General features: G+C 46.2%; 1 protein-coding gene across 2 annotated transcripts in view; it reads right to left on the reverse strand.

Annotated features, from left to right (window-relative positions):
* APC (APC regulator of WNT signaling pathway) overlaps positions 1 to 19904 on the reverse strand; it is a 91702-nt gene that overhangs the window by 29263 nt on the left and 42535 nt on the right. For both annotated transcript variants that reach the window (XM_040973336.1, XM_040973346.1), the window contains 3 exons: positions 16683 to 16791; positions 14754 to 14867; positions 10802 to 10885 (listed from right to left, as the gene is read on the reverse strand). In XM_040973336.1, coding sequence (XP_040829270.1) covers positions 10802 to 10885; positions 14754 to 14867; positions 16683 to 16791 — 307 coding nt within the window. The remainder of the gene's footprint in view (positions 1 to 10801; positions 10886 to 14753; positions 14868 to 16682; positions 16792 to 19904) is intronic.

Here is a 19904-nt window from a genome sequence, read left to right on the forward strand (position 1 = left end):
TGTACCCTCAACCAGATCTCCCTTTTATCCTGCTAATGGCTATTTTAAATTACCTTCGTTTTGGGGTCAGTGTTGTGGAATGGTGAGCAAAGTCTGCCTGCTATGCCTCCACTTCCAATCCGGGAAGCTAATGTGCCTGGGAGGAGCTATGTTGGAAGATATTCCCACACATCTCTTTTTTTCTCTAACTTTACCTTTTAAATAAACTAATCTTTTTAAAAAACTACCTGCAGTCATTGGCATCGTACAGGACAAAATCAGTTCATGTGGCCAATGGGTTCTGCAAGATCAGCACTACCAAGAATCTAACTATATAGGACACCTGGTGTCTCCCTAGTTCTGGGACCTGCTCCAACTGGAAGGGGGAGAAAAGCTGTTCAGACAATGGTACAGCCTCAGCACAATATCGCAGGAGGTGGAGAGTGGTGAGCCAGGTGCTGGGGCTACGGAGACCACAGTGGAAATATAAGAATTCAGACCCGGAACCCACTGGAGGGAGTAGCACAAGTGACCGCAAACAAAAGACCGTGTACCAACCACAATAAGTAATATCAAATTGCAGACCTGTGCGTTACAGTGCTTAGAAACCTGCCACAAGGAGAAGAATTTGCTAACCGGAAGTACAACGACCAAGAGCAAAGGAGGAGACAAAGGCACAGGAATATTACTGCAGACTCCCCTGCAAGGGGCACAAGCCTTTGCCAACATCAGAGTTAACTAGGGAATACATTGAGAAAATGGGGGATTCAGAACACTTGTTATAAAGCTTCTTATCAACGAGAACGAGAAGCACATAATACAGGAGTTCAAGGAATTTGAGGAACATGTAATACAGGAAATGGATCAAATGATAGCTGATATATCAGAAATTAAGAATACAGCGGGGTTGGGCCCGGCACGGTGGCCTAGCACCTAAAGTCCTCGCCAGCTCCACTTTCCATCCAGCTTCCTGCTTGTGGCCTGGGAAAGCAGTTGACGACGGCCCAAAGCTTTGGGACCCTGCACCCGTGTGGGAGACCCGGAAGAAGTTCCTGGATCCTGGCTTTGGATTGGCGCAGCACCAGCCGTTGTGGCTCACTTGGGGAGTGAATCATCGGATGGAAGATCTTCCTCTCTGTCTCTCCTCCTCTCTGTATATCTGACTTTCCAATTAAAAGAAATAAATCTTTAAGGTAGACTAAACACACAGAAACTTTCCAAATAACTTCATAAATAACAGAAGAATACTCAAATGCGTTATTCAAATCTATTTTGTTTTCATTTCCAATATAACGCTAACTAGTAATGTTGAATGAAGTATTTTTTTAAAAAAACACTAAGTCTACACATTTTAAGCACCATTTATTATTTATCTGTGTTTACCTTAAAGGGAGAGATAGAAACAGACAGACTGCTTTACCCCAGACGTTTGCAGCAGCCAGGCCGGAAGCAGGCGGAAGCCCGGAGCTGGGAAGCAGGCCTGGGTCTCTCCGGGTGCACCCCAGCAGCCTCCCAGGGCTGCCTCCAGCAGGACTCTGAAACAGGAAGCAGGGCAGGGACTCCGAGGCGGGATGCAGGTCCTTCCAATGGCTTCTTACCCACTGCACCAAGCTTAACATGGTAATCACAACGAACAATACAAGTATATTCTTTCAAAAAATAGTGTGCTATCAAAAGTAGCCTAAAAAGATCACAGGAATTTTTATGGTGACAGGAGGACAATTCTCATCAGCCTAAGTTAAAGCATCTTTATTTAAAAAGATAACTCAGAAGAACAAAAATAAGCAGGATACTTCAGGGAGCGGCCAGCCAGGCCACGCAGGAGTCACTGGCTCCGAGCCAGGAGGCTCCTCTCGCACAGGCCTTGATGCTAACACAGACACACACTCAGAAAACCTGCAGGGCGGAGACAGCAGTCTGCCGAGGAGCGCTTCAGGAGAAAGCGAGGCTTCCAACTGTCCAAAAGCCAGGCCACCCCAGCTTGAACTACAAAAGGATGTTCCACTACCAGAAGGTGCCATGCTAATTTGTGCCATTCCTAGGCCTTCTCTCTGCGGCTCAGCTTCATGCTTGCTCTGTTAATGTGGAGTTAAACATCATCACACACAAAGGAAGTGCGCTTTGTTGAAACGTGTCAATCACACGCTGACAAAGTGCAGAGCAGCCCACTCGCCTTCCCACTTTCGGCCAGCGAGAGCAGGTGCAGTGCGTGCCGTGAGCACCAGGCCCATCGTGAGGTCCACAGACACACAACACTGTTGCTGCCAGGCTGCACGGCTGGCACTCTGCAGAGCTGCCAATGCAGCAGCAAGATACCCACAGTCTGCTAATACAAGTCATGTAAAACCAAAGCAGACGCTCTGACTCTAAACCTCTCCTAATGAAGTAAAAAGGACGGATTATAGCAAGGGCTGTAATTCCAAAATAGATGATATTCAGTACAAAGCAGCCGCTATGCAAAAATGCCACTCAGAATCAAATAGGTACCATAATTTCTCGTCATTTTTTACAGAAACACCCGTGTTCTTCCTCTGGGAAAGCACTAAATAAAAATGACACCTCGGAAATTTGGCTCAGGGTGGATAACTTTAGCACAGAATGATTTCCACCGTAATTTTCTTAAATAACAAGCTTTCCTAGACCACTTAGAAAAGAAATGTAAATTAATTCGCTTGCAACATTCCCATCAACAAACTAACGGTTGGTTCTGGAGTGTCAGAGAATCGTGGTGCCACTGAGGTACCAAATACAAGGGAGAAAGTGAAAGAAAAGGAGCTAAAACAGAAAACGAATAATCTCACTGAACTGCGACACACTGATTTCTTCAGTCACTTGAGAGACAGAGGCTGCAGTGCTAAGCCTGTCTTCCTGAGAATGAGAAGAGGCGGGGAAGGCCACCTTAAGAAGACGATGACCCTGCAAAGGCCAGAAGGCCCCAAGAAACCAGGAGGAGATGACAGTGAACAGAAGGTCCAAACGCAAGTCCAGCAAGCAGACAACACATGGCACATGAAGTACTATTATAACCCACCCCGATCTTTCTTGGAAACTTACTTATTTTTATTGGAAAGTCTGATACACAGACAGGAGGGGACACAGAGAGGAAGGTCTTCCATCTGCTGGTTATTCCCGAGTGGCTGCAATAGCCAGAGCTGAGCTGACCCAAAGCCAGGAGCCAGGAGCCTCTTCTGGGTCTCCCACATGAATGCAGGGGCCCAGGGATTTGGGCAGTTCTTGATTGCTTTTCCAGGACAAGCATGGAGCTGGATGGGAAGTGGGGAAGCCAGGACATGAACTGGCACCCACATGGGATCCTGGCATGTGCAAGGTGAGGACCTTAGAGCTAGGCTACTGCACCGGGATCAACCCACCCCATTTTACAGCTGAATTGGGCACAGAGCACGACAGTGACAGGGCTGCGACCAGAGCCCGGCTGTCGGCTGTGGAGCTCACTCTACTGCCCGCGGGCCGCCCCGTCCTCCCCTCTGCACTACTCCCCCCTCTTCACTGCCCGCAGGCCGCCCCGTCCTCCCCTCTGCACTCCCCCCACTTCACTGATCCAGGCCACAGCTCTGCCTCAGTCCAGGGGCACCATTCAAGAAGACGTAAGTCAGGAAGCATCCCAACCAGCTTCTCATTTCCAAGATTTTCAACCCTACATGATCAGACTGGCAACAACGTAAAGGGAATTTGTTGAGGTATTCACACACATTGAAATATTCTAGCTGTACACTTGAATGGCTTTCAGTAAATTCACCAAGCACTGTCGTAGTCCAGTCAGCAGTTTTGTCACAGCAGGAGGACTTCCTACTGGTGCCACAGCAGTCCGCCTGTCACCCTGTGGAGCCATTCATCTGCATTTTGCTTTTATAAATTTGCCTTTTCTAAGTATTGTACACAAATGCACTTTATGTGTCTGCTATAGTTTATTATGTTTCTAAAGTCCATTTGTATTATAGTTTAGTATCATTAATTTGCTTTTTATTGTCAGTAGTCAATAAATGTCATTGTAAGAAAATACCTCATTTTGTTTATAGTTTGAGCTCTCATGAATGAAGATGCTACAAACGCGCTAGCTCCAGCTTTCATATGGATGTATGTTTTCACTTGTCTGCAATGGCACTGAGAGGGATGGATGGGTCACACTGTAAGTCCAAATTTCAAGGAACTGTCAGACAGCTTTTCAAGTGGCAGAGTCATGCACATCCCCTGTGCGATGTGCAAGTGCTCCACTGCCCCACCTCCTCACTAATGCTTGCTGCCAACCTTACAACAGGCCCTGGAGCGTCTGAAACACACACAGTGCTTGGGATCTGCGTTCCTTAATTAATACTGTTCACGTTCATCGGTCATTCCTGTATCGTTTCCAGTGATATACCTACTCAGATCTTTTCCATTCATCTGAGGCAGAGAGCATACAGACACACTCTCCTGGGCCGGCTCACTCCCCAGAGCCTGCATTGGCACAAGGTGGAGAGACCGAGGAGCCGGGGCCCGGGATCCCCACCCAATGACCCGCACTGTCACTGCCGCCTCCTGGGGTCAGCATTCGTAGGAGCTGGTGTAAGGAGCTGAAACCAGCACTCTTGGGAAAAGCGGGAATCTTAACTACTAGGTTAAACGCTCGTCCCTTGACTTACGAATGAGTTGGGAGAGCACTGCACAGCTGTGGTGCTGTGGCGTGCTGGGTCAGGCCGCTGCTGGAAGGCCAGCGTCCAGGGGACACTGACAGGCTACAGCAGAAGGCCATCTTTCCAGGGCTCTTCTGACCTCTCCCTGCCTCTGTGTAACTCTGACTTTCAACGTGTTTATTTGAAAAAGAAAATAAGCAGTTCTTACTGTGTATTTTTAAAGACATATTTATTTTATTTGAAAGTCAGATACAAAGAGGGAGACAGAGAGATCTTCCACTTGCGTATTTTTAAAGACATATTTATTTTATTTGAAAGTCAGATACAAAGAGGGAGACAGAGAGATCTTCCACTCACTAGTTTATTGCCCAGACAGCTGCAATGGCTAGGGCTGGCCGGGCACAAGGCAGGAGCCAGGAGCACCTTTCGAGTCTCCCACCTGGGTGGCAGGAGCCCAAACAACTGGGTCATCTTTGGCTGCTTTTCTTCAGGCCGCCAGAGGGGCTGCAGAAAGTGGGACAGCTAGGAAAGTAAACGATGCCCTCTCGGGATGCTGGTGGTAGGTGGAGTTCTACCGCCATCTGACATGTCAGTCCCATTTCTAGAGGCTTTGAGGCCACGCTGTACTTAGTGCAGGCAGGCAGTGCGGCAAGGGAAAGCTGAGGTCTCCAGCCCCATCGTGGCCTCACCTGTGCTGCATTCCCACCTGAAGCGGCCAAGCTCCCCCATGTCTGTGTAGCAGCAAAACCACAGCTTCTGTAGTTTCAACTGGCAGCAGTTTAAAGTATATATACCTTGGCCGTGGGTGATTCTGCCAAGGCCTAATCTGCCTGTAAGATCTTTATATTAAGACCCCTGTGGGGAGCAGCACTGTGACTCAACAAGCTGACCTTCACTGCTGTATCCCATGTGGGCACTGGTTTGTGCTCCTGCTGCTCCGCTTCCCAACCACCTTCTTGTTTGTAGCCTGTAAAAGCACTGGAAGATGGCCTAACTGCTAACGACCCTGCATCTACATGGGAGACCTGGAAGAAACTCCTGGTTCGGGCTTTAGATTGGCTCAGCTCTGGCTGTCGCAGCCATTTGGGGAATAAACCAGTGATGGAAGATCCTTCTTTCTGCATCGCTGCCTTTCTAATAAAAACAAATGCACCTTAAAAACAGGTTATCATGGCTGACATGCCCACTCCCATCAAGTACCGCAAACCACAATTCTGAATTTTCCAAAAAAGGACAAGAAGGGTGTTGCTCAGGCCCCAAACCCTAACTGAACATACACTTAGGCCCTGCCTCAGACACAGCCTGACCCCAGACCCTGAGTGCACACGTAGGCCCTGCCTCAGACACCGCCCATGACCCCAGACCCTAACTGAACACACATGTAGGCCCTGCCTCAAGTCCCACAGAGGGATGGACCTGGAACTCGGAGCAGTGCACGCCTATGTTCCTTCGCTAGCATGTATTCTCACTTTGCACGGTAAGGTATCTTGCTTCTCCGCTGTTCTTCATTGAGGTACTAGACTCTTAAGACACATGAGCCTGCACCCAGCTCCCATTGCTTTCATTTCTTGCTCCTTACAAAGCAGCTGCTTGAAAAGTGTGTCAAGGGATGTAATAGGAAAAGTCGGAGCACTGGGTGCCCTGCTCTCAGGCCCTTCTGCAGTTTCTGAGTTCTGAACTACCAGCAGCCCTGAACCCGCTGTGAGCAGCAGGGACACACACCATCAGCAGTGAGTCCCACAAAGGAGAAAGATCCCACCATCTAACTTGTGAGTGCTCGGTCTCTGCTCTTGTCCATCTTCATGCCTCCCCTTGATTCGACATTAGGAGGAGGACAGTAAAGGAATAAAAAAACTAAACAGTAAAGTAAAACAACGTGTTTGGGTTCTTCCTTAAGTATATCATGACATTGCATGGAGTAAATGTCAACTTCCTTTAGTTCATTGATGTTTACTAAAATATTAGATCAAATGTAACAAAAAACACAAGTCAACCCCCAAGTTGAAATAAACCAGAAATGAGGATTACTATTAACATGTGACAAGTTGTTAAGAATTTCTAGTGGCCAAAATGCTGGTGAAATTGGAAATAAAGGCAGAGAAAAAAAATACGTTGGACAAAAATGAAAAGAAAGCTGTATTAACAGCAAGATGAAGAGGAACAAAGTGACGGTCAAGGGGCAAGTTCAAGTTATTAAGTGGAAGGCTACTTTATTCACCTCATTAATAAACATTATTTATTATCATTTTATTTGAACAGAGGAGAGACAGATAGCCAGATGCCAGAACCCAAGTACCTGAGCGAGGTCTCCCTGCTGCCTCTCGTGTGTCCATTTCCTGGCAATGGAACTGAGGCAGTCGGACTAGCCTGGAATGTAGGCATTCCAACCAGCCTCTAACTGCTGTGACAAACACATGCCTGGAGAGGGCTATGCAAATACAAATAAAATTCTTAGTTTATTTAAATAAATATGAATACTGTTTTGGAAACATTAAAACCTACCAGATACAGAAACAATAGAATAGAGAAAAGTAGTAGAAACTATAAAGAAGCTAGAAAAAAAAAACTCAAAGCAAAAAATATCAAGATAAAATACAAGATATAGTATAGCCCAATTTAAAAATTGTGTATATGAAAAAAACTCCAATTAAAAATTGCTTAATTTATTGAAAGGTAGAAGACTGACAGCTCTTCCATCAACTGGTTCACTCCCCGAGTGCCTGGACAGTGGGACCGGGTCAGAATGCCTAGAATGTGTGCTAGCAGGTCTCCCATGTGAGTGGAAGAGACTCAAATACCTAACAACTGCCTGCTACCTCCCAGAGTGGACTGGCTGCAAGTGGAGAAGCCAGGACTGGACAGACGCACTCCAAGAGGAAATTTGGGCATCAAACATGCCAACTTACTGCCTGCTCTGGAAATTAAAAATACAGTGGATGCAGACCATTCAGTCTAGTGGCTAACATGCCAGCCAGGACAACAGCATCTCAAAATCAGCAGTGCCTGGCTTCAACAGCCACCTTCATCACTCTGACTGCAGCAGCGTCTTGGTAATGCAGCCCCTGAGGGGCAGTAGTGATGGCTCAGGCCTTTGGGTCCTGCCACATAGCCAGCTCCCTATCTATCCATTATGCCTTAGCCAACACGGATACTGGATATGAACCAGTAGGTGGAACTGCATATTCTTTCTCCCTTTGTTTTTTCCCTCAGACAGAAATATAAAACAAAAAGGTAAAAGAAGAGGGGAGGGAAGAGGAAAGGGGAGAGTAGGGAAGATGAGAATGGAGAAAAGGGAGAGATCTCTCCCATGCACTGCATTAACAGGAGCTGGAGCCAGGAACCAACCCCAAGCACGCTGCTGTGGGCTGTGGCTGTCTTACACACCAAACACCTGCTCCTCTGACTCTCAGGCTGAGCAGTTTTATCAGAGACAAATCTAGAGCCTGGTGTGATGTAGTGAGAAACCTGACAAACCTTCTAAACTTCTTGAGTGACACAAGTGTTTTTTATACTACTAAGGCATCTCAGGCTGGGTGCCTGTCACCATGTGATCAGAGGCTCAGACTCAGCTCCAGGGAGCAGAATGCTGAACACTTGGTTCAGTCATGTGGGTAATGTCTACAGAGCGGGACGCCAAGGAGAACTCTGGTTGTCAGTGCTCAGTGGAGCTTGCTGGTTCTTGGACACACTTACGGGCGGGCAGCTGGCACGCCGCACCCCCAGCCCTCTCTGGATTTGATCATGAGGATCACTGGCTCTTCCTGGTCTGCACCCTTTCATGAAGCCACAATCCCAAGCAGAGTCCAGTGAGTCTGTGACATGATCTAGTAAAGGAAGCTGTGGAACGTTCCAAACACTTTCACCCACCATGCATAAAGTAGGCGGCCTGGGACATACAGAATTTGTGAACTGAAGGATAACTAGTATCGTAAAAGTATTGGTATGAAACATACCTGAAAAAAGCTCTATGTTTCATTGTTTCTATTCTTATAATTCTTTTTAAAAATATTTATTTATTTGATAGGAAGACCACAAAAAGAGAGGGCGAGAACTATCTTCCATCTACTGGTTTATGGCCCAAATGGCCACAAGGGCTGGGCCTGGAGCAAGTCAAAGCCAGGAGCCTGGAGATCTCCCACATGAGGCACGGGCCCAAGGACTGGGCCATCTGGTACGACTTTCCCACGTACATCAACAGAGCGCGGGTCAAAGGGACGCGGCACCGCGGCTTCCTACGCATCTATTCCTTCCAATGAAATCTCTCTTCCTTTCCTTTTCTAGAGGGTTTGAGGATTTTCTCTTTGTTTCATGATGTGCTGTAGTGTGAGATTACTTTAAATTGCAGCATAGCACTAAGCTCTCAAGTCAGGGAATTTTTAATTTATTTCCTAGGATGACATCATTATTCTGCCCATTCTCTGCCTGGAACAAATGGGATGACTTCTGTTTTCTCTCTTTTAAATAAAATACAGTAACATTTTTAAATGAGACGTGGTTTATTAGGGTCTTTATCTTAAAGTTTTTCATTTATTTACTTGAAGAGAGAGATCCTTCATTTCCCAGTTCATTCTTCAAAAGTCCACAGCAGCCAGAGCTGGGCAAGGCCAAGGTCAGCAGCTCTCGGAGGCTGGCAGGGCCCAAGATGCTGAGCCTGTGTCTGCTGCTTCCCTGGCGAATGGCCAGAAGGTGGACCAGAAGCGAGGGTGGGACTCGACAGCAGCCCTCTGAGATGAGATGTGGGCATCTGAGGGTTGGTTCAGCCCACTACTCCTTAAAGCCCGCTATCCCCAAATTTATTTATTTTATGATTTGAAAAAAACAGAGACACTCACTGATCCGCTCTCCCGGTGCCTGAGACGGCTGAGGCTCCAAGCCAGGAGAGCAGGTGTGTGGCTGGATCCAAGCCAGGAGAGCAGGTGTGTGGCTGGATCCAGGCCAGGAGAGCAGGTGTGTGGCAGGATCCAGGCCAAGAGAGCAGGTGTGTGGCTGGATCCAAGCCAGGAGAGCAGGTGTGTGGCTGGATCCAAGCCAGGAGAGCAGGTATGTGGCAGGATCCAGGCCAGGAGAGCAGGTATGTGGCAGGATCCAGGCCAGGAGAGCAGGTGTGTGGCAGGATCCAGGCCAGGAGAGCAGGTATGTGGCAGGATCCAGGCCAGGAGAGCAGGTGTGTGGCTGGATCCAGGCCAGGAGAGCAGGTGTGTGGCTGGATCCAGGCTCTCAGCCGCCACGTGTACCGCATGCCGCACACCAGAGCTATCCCACCTGCAGTGCCAGGCATCCATCCCTGATTGTACTTTCTGATTATCTGGCTTTACTTTGATAACCTTTCTATTGGGTTTTTCATTTCTATTATTACAATTTTTAACTCCCATCAACTCTCTAGTTATTATAAAAATATTCTTTTGTATACCATACTTTTCTTTCTTTATGAATATAATATTGTTTCTTACTGAAAATCCTCATTTTTGGAATTTTTTTCCTTTAAGAAGAATTAATCTATTTCTATGCTCCTTCTTGTTGGAAACTTTCCTGGAACATATGGTGGCTGTTAGTGTTTGTCTGTATTTCAGAGTGGCCTGACTATGGAAGGGACACAGCTCTAGGCCTGAGACATTCTATCTGCTCTAGTTAGGATGGTCCATGTCGGCTGCTTTGTTGGCAAATCCTGCAATTTAAATCTGTGTGCAGAGGCTTGACCTCCATCTGTGTCCTGAGCAACTGTCAGTCACAGTTCCGCTTTCATCCTCAGCTCTTGAGGTCAATCACGGAGCCAGTTCTGGAACTTTCTAGAGCTCCACACTGGAGCTCCTCAGGACTTCTGCTGCTGACGCGGGAAGACGCACTGAACAGTCGCCACGCGGTTCCTAGTCTTCCTGCTCCGAGCCTTCCGGTTCTCACTAACCCTCATCTTTGCACCTTTTCTGTTTTCTAGGCCATTTCATGGAATTTATGGAGTATGCACTGGGAGGTGCATATACTCAGCTCTCGCCATGGGAAAAGCTTACTTACTGGCTGATGACAGCAAAATTATTTACTGGTTATATGTAAGCAGGTAGTTGACATGTTATCTATGCTCATGGCTCTAATAAATTTTAACTGCCTTAAAGTTATAATGCTACGTGAATTATACACATCTTCTTTTCTAAACACCTTTATTTATATCCACAAACAAAAAAAAGCCATGCACTAACCTCTGCTTCCGTTGTTTGGGACTGTAAAAGCTGTCGTATACGGAGTATGTCTTTATCTATTTGTTGAATTCTGGCTATTCTTCGCTAGAATAAAACAAGAGAGCAAATCAGACATCTTTCTGTTACAAGCGTTAGTATGAGTAATCACATTATAACCACCAAAGAACAATGCAGGGTATGCCAAACTACTTATGGAAGAAGTGAGATATTTGTTTTAATAGATTTACATACTAACACCAAGTTGGAGTCAGTTTAATTTTTCTTTCTTTTAAAAATTTACTTATTTATTTGAAAGACAGAGCCACAGAGAAAGAAAAAGAGTCAAAAAGAGATTGCCCATCCATTGCTTTACTCCTAAAGGATCACTATGGCCAGGTTTGGGCCAGGTGAGGCCAGGAGCCAGAAGTCCACCTGAGTTTCCCATGTGGGTGGCAGGAAGCCAAGCAAGCAGGACCCTCAGTTCCATTCTCTATGAAACTTTCTGAGGTCTACTTGCATTTTCTTTCCTAGTAATCAGCACACCAAGCCCTCCTGGAGTGGTAAAGGAGGCTCTGATGGAGGCAGGTCTGGGAACCTTCTGCATCTTCCTGCCAGTCCACTCCCAGAATGCCTAGGCTCAGGGCTAAGTACCACAAACACGCCTCAGTCCACTCCCAGAATGCTAGGCTCAGGGCTAAGTACCACAAACACCCCCTCAGTTCACACTAAGTACTACAAACACCCCTCAGCCCACACTAAGTACTACAAACACCCCTCAGTCTACCCTTTGTGAGGTGAGTGCTTTTCAGTTTTATGAAGTGAATCTCAACTCACTTCCTTCTCTTTCTTGCTTTAATTTCTATCTTCTTTTTTTTTTTTTAAGATTTATTTATCTGTTTGATGGACAGAATAACAGATCTTCCATTTGCGGGTGGACTTGGGGCTCCGTGTTCTCCCAGTCCGTGTCTTGCACGCACAGTAGCAGCGTGCTGGGAACATCGAGCAGCCAGGCCCCACACCAGGACTCTCGTGGGGCCTGCTTTGTCGCAGAAGATGGCCTTCATTTTCTAGTCTACTGGTTTTAGATATATTTTTTACTCTTGGATTTTTAATTCATTTGTAATTTATTTTTAAGATGTGAAATAGCGATCTATCTTCTAAAAGGTGGCCAGTTGAACATACATTTATTAATTTACCATTTCACCTAAAATTTCTGATTTAACTGAATATTTTTCTTTTTCTAGTGTCTATTTTGTGCTATTTACCTTCTACTTTTGAGTTACTATAATGATTATTCCAATATTAACAAATGTCCATAAGGAAAATTCCCACTGATCATTTTTTCTTTCCTAAATATTCTCAGAAAATTCTTGGATTATAAACTTCAGAATCATTTTTCCTCGTTTCAAAATACTGTTTAGCATGAAACTGTATATCTTTGTGTTACTTTAAGATGGACATTTTTTCTGATATAAAAGTTTTTTCATCTAGAGTTTTCCATTTTTAAGATAATTTGTGGTCCCTCATCAATTTTATATTTTAGTGTACTGCTGCTGAACTGAGCATAACTTTATATTTTTATGTAGGCTTTTTTAGGTATATACACATTTATTAATACTTACAAATATCGATTTGTTTACTTACATCTACTTGAAGGGCAGAACAGAACAGAAAAGGGTCAGATCTCTCATTACTCTTTCGCTTTCCAGGATCTAGCAAACACCTGGCACTCCATGCGAGTCTACTGCTCCTATGGTAGGGCCCCAAGCCTTTCCCACTGCCTCCCAGGACGCATTAGCAGAAACTAAGATCAAAAGTGGAGGAGGGCCCACCGTGGCGGCCTAAGGGCTAAAGTCCTCGCCTTGAACGCCCAGGATCCCATAGGGGCATCAGTTCATATTCCGGCAGCTCCACTTCCCATTCAGTTCCCTACTGTGGCCTAGGAAAGCAGCTGAGGATGGCCCAAAGCCTTGGGACCCTGCACTCACGCAGGAGACCTGGAAGAAGCCCCTGGGTCTGAATTAGTTGAGCTCTGGCACTGGAACCACTTCAGGAGTGAACCAGTGGATGGAGGATCTTTGTCTTTCCTCTTGGTGGATCTGACTTTCCAATCAAAATAAATAAATCTTAAAAAAAAAAAATAAGCAGAGGAGTCAGGACTTGAACTGGCACTCCTACAGAGATACAAACATCCCCTACAGTGTCTTACCATGCCTCCTGACAAAACTGACCCCCTCATTCTTTCTTTAATTTGAACGGTAAGGGTACATAGAGACAGAGCGAAGTCATCCATCGAATAGTTCACTCCCCAAATGCCTGTAATAGCTGCAGCCAGGACAGGGCAATGGGGACCCGAGTGCCTGAGCCACCTGCTGCCTCACTGGGCATGCACTGGCATGAAGGCTGGACTGAAGCAGAGCCAGGCACGAGCGCAGTCACTCCCATATAGAATGGGGGAATCCCAAGCAGTGCCTCACTGCTCTGCCAAACCCCCTGTCCTGTTACTGTAGACATGTCCTCCCTCACTCATTTCCATTTTTTGCTTTATTTTTTAAAGATTTATTCATTTTTATTGGAAAGTCAGATCTACAGAGAGGAGGAGACACAGAAAGATATTCCACCTGCTGGTTAATTCCCTAAGTGGCCGCAACGGCTGGAGCTGAGCTGATCCAAAGCCAGGAGCCTGGAGCTTCTTCCAGGACTCCCACATGGGTGCAGGGTCCCAAGGCTTTGGGCCGTCGCTTTTCTAGGCAAGCAACCATAACATAAACAACAGAGAAAACGACAAAGACAGAAGCTCCTAAGTTCTCCCTCCAGATGCCTGCAGTGGAGGCACAGCCAGGACTTCCACCCAAGTCTCCGTGCCTCCAAGCACTTGAGCCATCACCTTCGGGAAGATGACCCTGGGAGCGGAGCCAGGACTGGGACACAGGTCCTCTGAGATGGAACACAAGACGCCCGAGTGCTCTTGTAACAGACGCACAGAATCCTCTCCAGTTCACCTCCTCCTTGACATTAGCTGAGGGGGGAAAATGGATTGAAATTCTACTCATACTTCTTCATGTTTCTTCCCTACTATCCCGGAAAGAGGGCTTCCACTTTCAGTGCGAAAGCTGAAGAGCAGTGACCTATTTGAGCGTCATATACATACTTGGGTTACATGGAGGAAAAACCTCAACGGAGAACTACCAGTTACTAAAAGAGCAGGATCAAACTCTTTCTGGCCTTTATTTATTTAAATCAAAAACAGGACAGCAGTAGTGGAAACTAACATGGAGGAGACAGGAAAATTATTCTTATTTTGAAAAAGTGTCAATGTAAAGACAGACTCACAATCACCTTTAATAAGAAAATCGGGGGAGGGGGGAGAAAATTAGGGGTAAAGACACCAACTGATACTGGCATCCCACTTGGGCTCTGCTTTAATCCCCAACTGTTCCACTTCTCTGACTTCTGCTGAAGGCCTGGGAAAGTAGTGGAGGATGACGGCCCTGGATCCATGTGGGAGACCCAGAAGCAGCTCCTGGCTTCACCCCAGCCCAGCCCTGGCTGTTGCTGCCATTTGGAGCAGTGAGCTACCAGACCAAAGATCTTTCTCTGTAACTTTGACTTTCAAATTGATCAGTCAATAAACCCCTGAAAGTGAATTCCATGAACAGAGCTCTGGCTCCCGGCCCTCCTCCCAGCCCTCCCCCAGCCCTGCTGCCATCCCTCCTGCCGTCCCTCCCCTGTCCCTGCCCTGTCCCTCCCCCAGCCCTCCTGCCGTCCCTCCCCCAGCCCTCCTGCCGTCCCTCCCCCGTCCCTGCCCCAGCCCTCTCCATCCCTCCCCCGTCCTTCCCCCAGCCCTCCTGCCGTCCCTCCCCCGTCCCTGCCCCGTTCCTCCCCCGTCCCTGCCCCGTCCCTCCCCCAGCCCTCCTCCGTCCCTGCCCCATCCCTCCCTCAGCCCTCCCCCAGCTGCCACCAGGCAGCTCACCTGTGCTCTCTTCTCCATGTCCTGGCAAGTGCCGAGCTGCTCTTCCATTGCAGCTCTGAGTTGCCTTGCTTCATATTCCAGCTGCCTTCTGGTCATATCTGTTTGTAAGGAAAACTAAATACAAAAATATTATTATTTCATTAGATTTGTATGTTTATCAGTAAGAGCGAAAAGGCATATAAGTACCAATAAAAGAAATAGACAGGTAAATGTGTAAACCATGACCAATGAGAAAACCATTTTCACTTCAAGGAGCCCTAAAACTTGACTGTATGTACTAGGCTCAGTCTGTGATAACTGCACATCTACAAAAGGATAAAAAGGACCAGGTAATTAAACTGACAAACACAGCTGTAATAAAGGCCAGAAGAAGTAGGCCTAGTCAGTGTGACAGGTAAGTTTCAATAGGTCATGGGAGGGGCAGGGGTGCTGTGGAAGCCTCTAACGTGACATGCCCACTGCCACGTGGCATGCCCACTGCCAACTACATGGCACACACTTCTGAGTCAGAACATTTTGGTTCAGAACCGCAGCTGTGTTCACCAGAGAACATTCTCCTGTGAGCAGCCCGGTCCTGGGCTGTGACAGAGGGGACAATCCGTGATATATCTGCTGACGCACTGGCATGGCTCTAAGTGCACGTGTGGAACGCGCCTGCCAGCGACAGTGTGCAATGCGACACGGCATACTCAACAATCTGCTCTACATCCGGTGTTCACACGACACCCTACTTGCTTGATACCCACTGCAGCTCACTATCTCCACATGGAAGTGTTCACTAATGTGGCTTCTCAGTAAAAAAGCAAAATCTACAAACTAAAAAAAAGGTACAACTGTTTGAATTTGTTAACATGCTGTCAACTGTTCATCATAATGTCCTATCTATCCTGCTGAATACACACAATCATTTAATCATTGGGAATGGATACTGAGAACTGATTTTGTCAGTGACAGACCGTCCAGGCGGGAACCCTTGAATGAGTCCACGCACAGCTGGACTCTGGATTTACAGATTCCCCATTATCAAAAGTCAACAAGAGCGAAGCAGCACTTGGATGACAGAACCAAATCCCGCCCCCTCCCTCTGAGCACTAAACTCTCCAACAGCTCTTCCCCCTGTCTATCTCCTTTCTTCCTAGGAAGATTATGAGCACATCAGGAAGAGATCTGAGAAACCTTTAGACAACTGGCTGTCACGGGAGTGGGAGGATGCAGCCCGGCTCTCCTTGGGCCAGAGGTCCACCGAGCACACCTGGCTGGCTGCTTGCTTGCCAAAGGTTCTTCCTTCTCTTTTCACTGCTTTCTTTATGACTCATATTTTCCCAAGTGCTATCAGGAAACGAAAAAGCTAAGCCAAGAAGGAAGTTATAGTTAGCCTACTTCCCCCTTCAAAAGCATACAGCGTTGGTGGCAGTTGCTACTCTATCTCGGAAGGACTCTTCTGCGCCCCAAGAAAAGCCTGTGAAGGAAACTGGCATGGAGAGACAGAGAGGGAAAACGAACAGTGACACAATCTCTTGACATAAAAAAGTACCATTTGCAAAACAAACTAGTTTTTGCCCAAAAAGACCATGCTTCCAGCTGTCATCACTTATGGCTGAACAGGACCCAAATTATCCTCACATTTTCACTGAAAAGGCTATCTGTAATTTGATCCCCAAAATAGGCATGGTAAATATTTCTCCAGAGTGTAACAGGCAATGCAACAAAGAATATGTAAGCTGCTTGCCCAGGAAAACCCTGAGTCCTTAAGGATTCAAAATTACTAAATATTCTCAACTTAGGAGGTTAGATCTGAGCACACTGCCTAAAAGTTGGATAACACACAAGACTTACAAATAACTGTAAGTTAATCAATCCTGAGTTTTGTTTTAGTAGCTAACCTCAGTACTGTACAGAGCAAGTTACCAAAGGTGAAAAGTCACTCACAGTTTCTGTTAAAGGAAGGCTGTCTATCCTCTTGGTGAGGCTCTGCAGTTGAGCATAATACCAGTCCTTTTCCTTTTCCTCCTTGTCGAGATCAGCAAGAAGTAATGATCTATTAAAAAATAAAATAAATTTACATAATGTTAATACAGACAGCATAAAAGCAACTCCTACCAGCGGTTGCTGTGAAGTTCTCTAGCAGCAACAAATTTAAGAAATTTAGGAATCTGGATTTTGAAAGTAGGACAGTGTATTAGAGTCACTAACATGTGACTAAAAGGCTTTTTACAATTTTTACTTAAAAGGTTGTCACCATCCTTACAAGAATACTTACATTTCTAACCACAGGCATTTTTCACATATAGAACATGGCAGTAAATAAAAGGTGGATGTAGTAAAACTCAAAATTACTACAAGAAGAAAAGGACAATAAAGAGGCAATAATTCCAGAAAAGAATCCTAGAACACAGGAGACCAGTACCTTAGACACTGACACGATTTTCAGCTTCTCATAGTCAAAACAGACACAGTGACATATTTTCATTTTGCAATAAGAGATTTGAAAATGAATTTGTGATGTATTTCCTGAGCAATCCAACTGACGATGTCCATGTCCAGACACGAACTCTACTTGGTCACTACATGCATGAGAGCAAGGGCAGATCACTGAGATAAACTAGGTAGGTACAAAAACTACGTGGTCCACCTTCTTTTGAGGAACTGCTGCTAGAGGTTTCTTAGGTATATTTTCAGAGATATTCTATTAAGATGGAGAGTGTATGTGCCAACTGGCCAGTGTAAAGAGTAACACATCACTGTACTTATCTTTTATTTAAAAATAAAAACCTGTGCTGGAGATTGCTCCCTCAGAACACACAGAGGCACTACACACTTGCTTTCCTAGCTGCGTAACACCACAGATAATCCACGAAGCGGTACACTACAACCACTTCTCCAGTGCCAGGCACTCAAGTCTTCTTAATCTGTTGCTATTGTAAATAATGCTGTATTGAACATTCTTATCCCTACCTCACTTCACATGTTACCATGCATACAAGATAAATCCCACAGCTCTGTCAATTCTTGTTTATGCTCCTGCCACTTGCACTGATGTAAATATTTAAGAACAATATTTTGTCAGCTATGATGTATATGTATTTTCTTAGTTCATATCGTATGTGTTTTGTCATGTAGAAAATTACTGTTATAAAGCCATTTACTTATATGAAAGGGAAGAGAGAAGCAGGGCAAACAGAGAAATCTCTCATTTGTTGTTCATTTCCTAGAAGCCAAGGTTGGACCAGGCCCCTGCAGCCCTCCAGATGGGTGGCAGTGACCCACGCACTTGAGCCAGCTCCTGCTCTTTCCAAGTGCGTATGTGATCAGAACATGGAATTGCAAATGGAGTTGTGACGTGACCTAGGAAGTCTAATACAAACACTATGCCTAACACCCACTCTGGAATTTTTATTTTGGCTCCTGGAGTTTACTCACACGGAAACACCACTCTGACATTAAAGTTCTATTTGTATTTTTTTGGTAAGAGGAACTAATCTACTAGTAACATGAATATGGGTTGGAGAGCATGGAAGGTAGTTTTCTTACTTCAAGTTCTTTTCCCTTCCTGAGCAACCTCAACAGTGAGGAATACACGGAGGAAGGAAAGCCTTGTGTGTGGCCACGCGGTGCGGACCAGAGGGGTCGCCTCGTCTCTCCTGTCATTCCAACAGAAGACAATCCAGAAGGCTGAACCTGCTCGCAGCCGACTGCCAGAATGAAGATAAGATCTCATCCTGCTTTTTGGCTTTCTCCAGTGAAATCTGCAGGATCCACAGTGGAAAATGGTGGGGTGGATGGCGATATCACTCTGCAATGATTATTCTCCAATAAATGGGATTAGGAACTAAGAATTGACAAATCAGCTCAAACTGACAGGTCAATGTCAGAGTGGCTGGAGGACAGGAGAATGAAGGACAAGTTATCATCACCAGGTTGGAGACAGCCTGGAGAAGGCGAGTCCAATGTCTTGAGCCAAATGGTAATCAGTCATTGATGACAGGACACACACTGCAGTCACCATGGTGGCTCCAATGCAGAGTACCAGATGTGTGGCCATGCTGGTTTACACCTCTGCAGCACTTCTACCAACACACGACGTTGTACAGCACGTAATACTGACAACAACAATACTTGATTGTACCAGTAGCAGACGTGTTGACTATACTAAACTTTCCATCACTGCAAAGTACCCCATCTACTTAGGAGAACAGTGTGGCTGCCACCCAGCCTTGGGCAGCTACTGCAGAAGGTGTGAGGGCGGGTGCCATCGCAAGAGAAGGCGACAGCTCAGCGCACTGCACTGCCTCGGAAGGCCTTCAGTGGAACAAAGCGTGCATGTGGAAGCCTGACAAGGATATCTTGATTCCATGAAGATATCAGCTAATATGTGTGTTTCTGCCTTATAAACAAAAATATTTAAAAAAAAAATGTAACATGGAGAAAAGTACATAATAGAATAAGAAGAAAATATTTTTGTAATTGTACAATGTGTTTCCATTGTAAGTTAAGCATTACAATTCGAAATGCTAAAAAGGTTTTAAGTAGAAAAGCTACAATTAATTTACTTCTGGAACTAGGAAAAAACTGGGTCTAATGTACCTAACTGTACAGCATGTATGGGTCTATAGTGCTGCGTGACCACACAGTGTACAGGTCAGCAGTGATACATGACCACAGAGTGGACAGGTCAGCAGTGCTGCGTGACCACACAGTGGACAGGTCAGCAGTGCTGCGTGACCACACAGTGGACAGGTAAGCAGTGATGTGTGACCACAGAGTGTACAGGTCTACAGTGCTGTGTGACCACAGAATGTACAGGTCAGCACTGATGTGTGACCACAGAGTGTACAGGTCAGCAGTGCTGCGTGACCACAGAGTGTACAGGTCAGCAGTGCTGCGTGACCACAGAGTGTACAGGTCAGCAGTGCTGCGTGACCACACACAGTGGACAGGTCAGCAGTGCTGCGTGACCACAGAGTGTACAGGTCAGCAGTGCTGCGTGACCACACAGTGTACAGGTCAGCAGTGCTGCGTGACCACACACAGTGGACAGGTCAGCAGTGCTGCGTGACCACAGAGTGTACAGGTCAGCAGTGCTGCGTGACCACACAGTGTACAGGTCAGCAGTGCTGCGTGACCACACAGTGGACAGGTCAGCAGTGCTGC

The sequence above is a fragment of the Ochotona curzoniae genome, unplaced genomic scaffold, assembly GCF_017591425.1.
Source record: "Ochotona curzoniae isolate NIBS_2020 unplaced genomic scaffold, NIBS_Ocur_1.0 contig_1, whole genome shotgun sequence".
Taxonomy (NCBI): Eukaryota; Metazoa; Chordata; class Mammalia; order Lagomorpha; family Ochotonidae; genus Ochotona; species Ochotona curzoniae.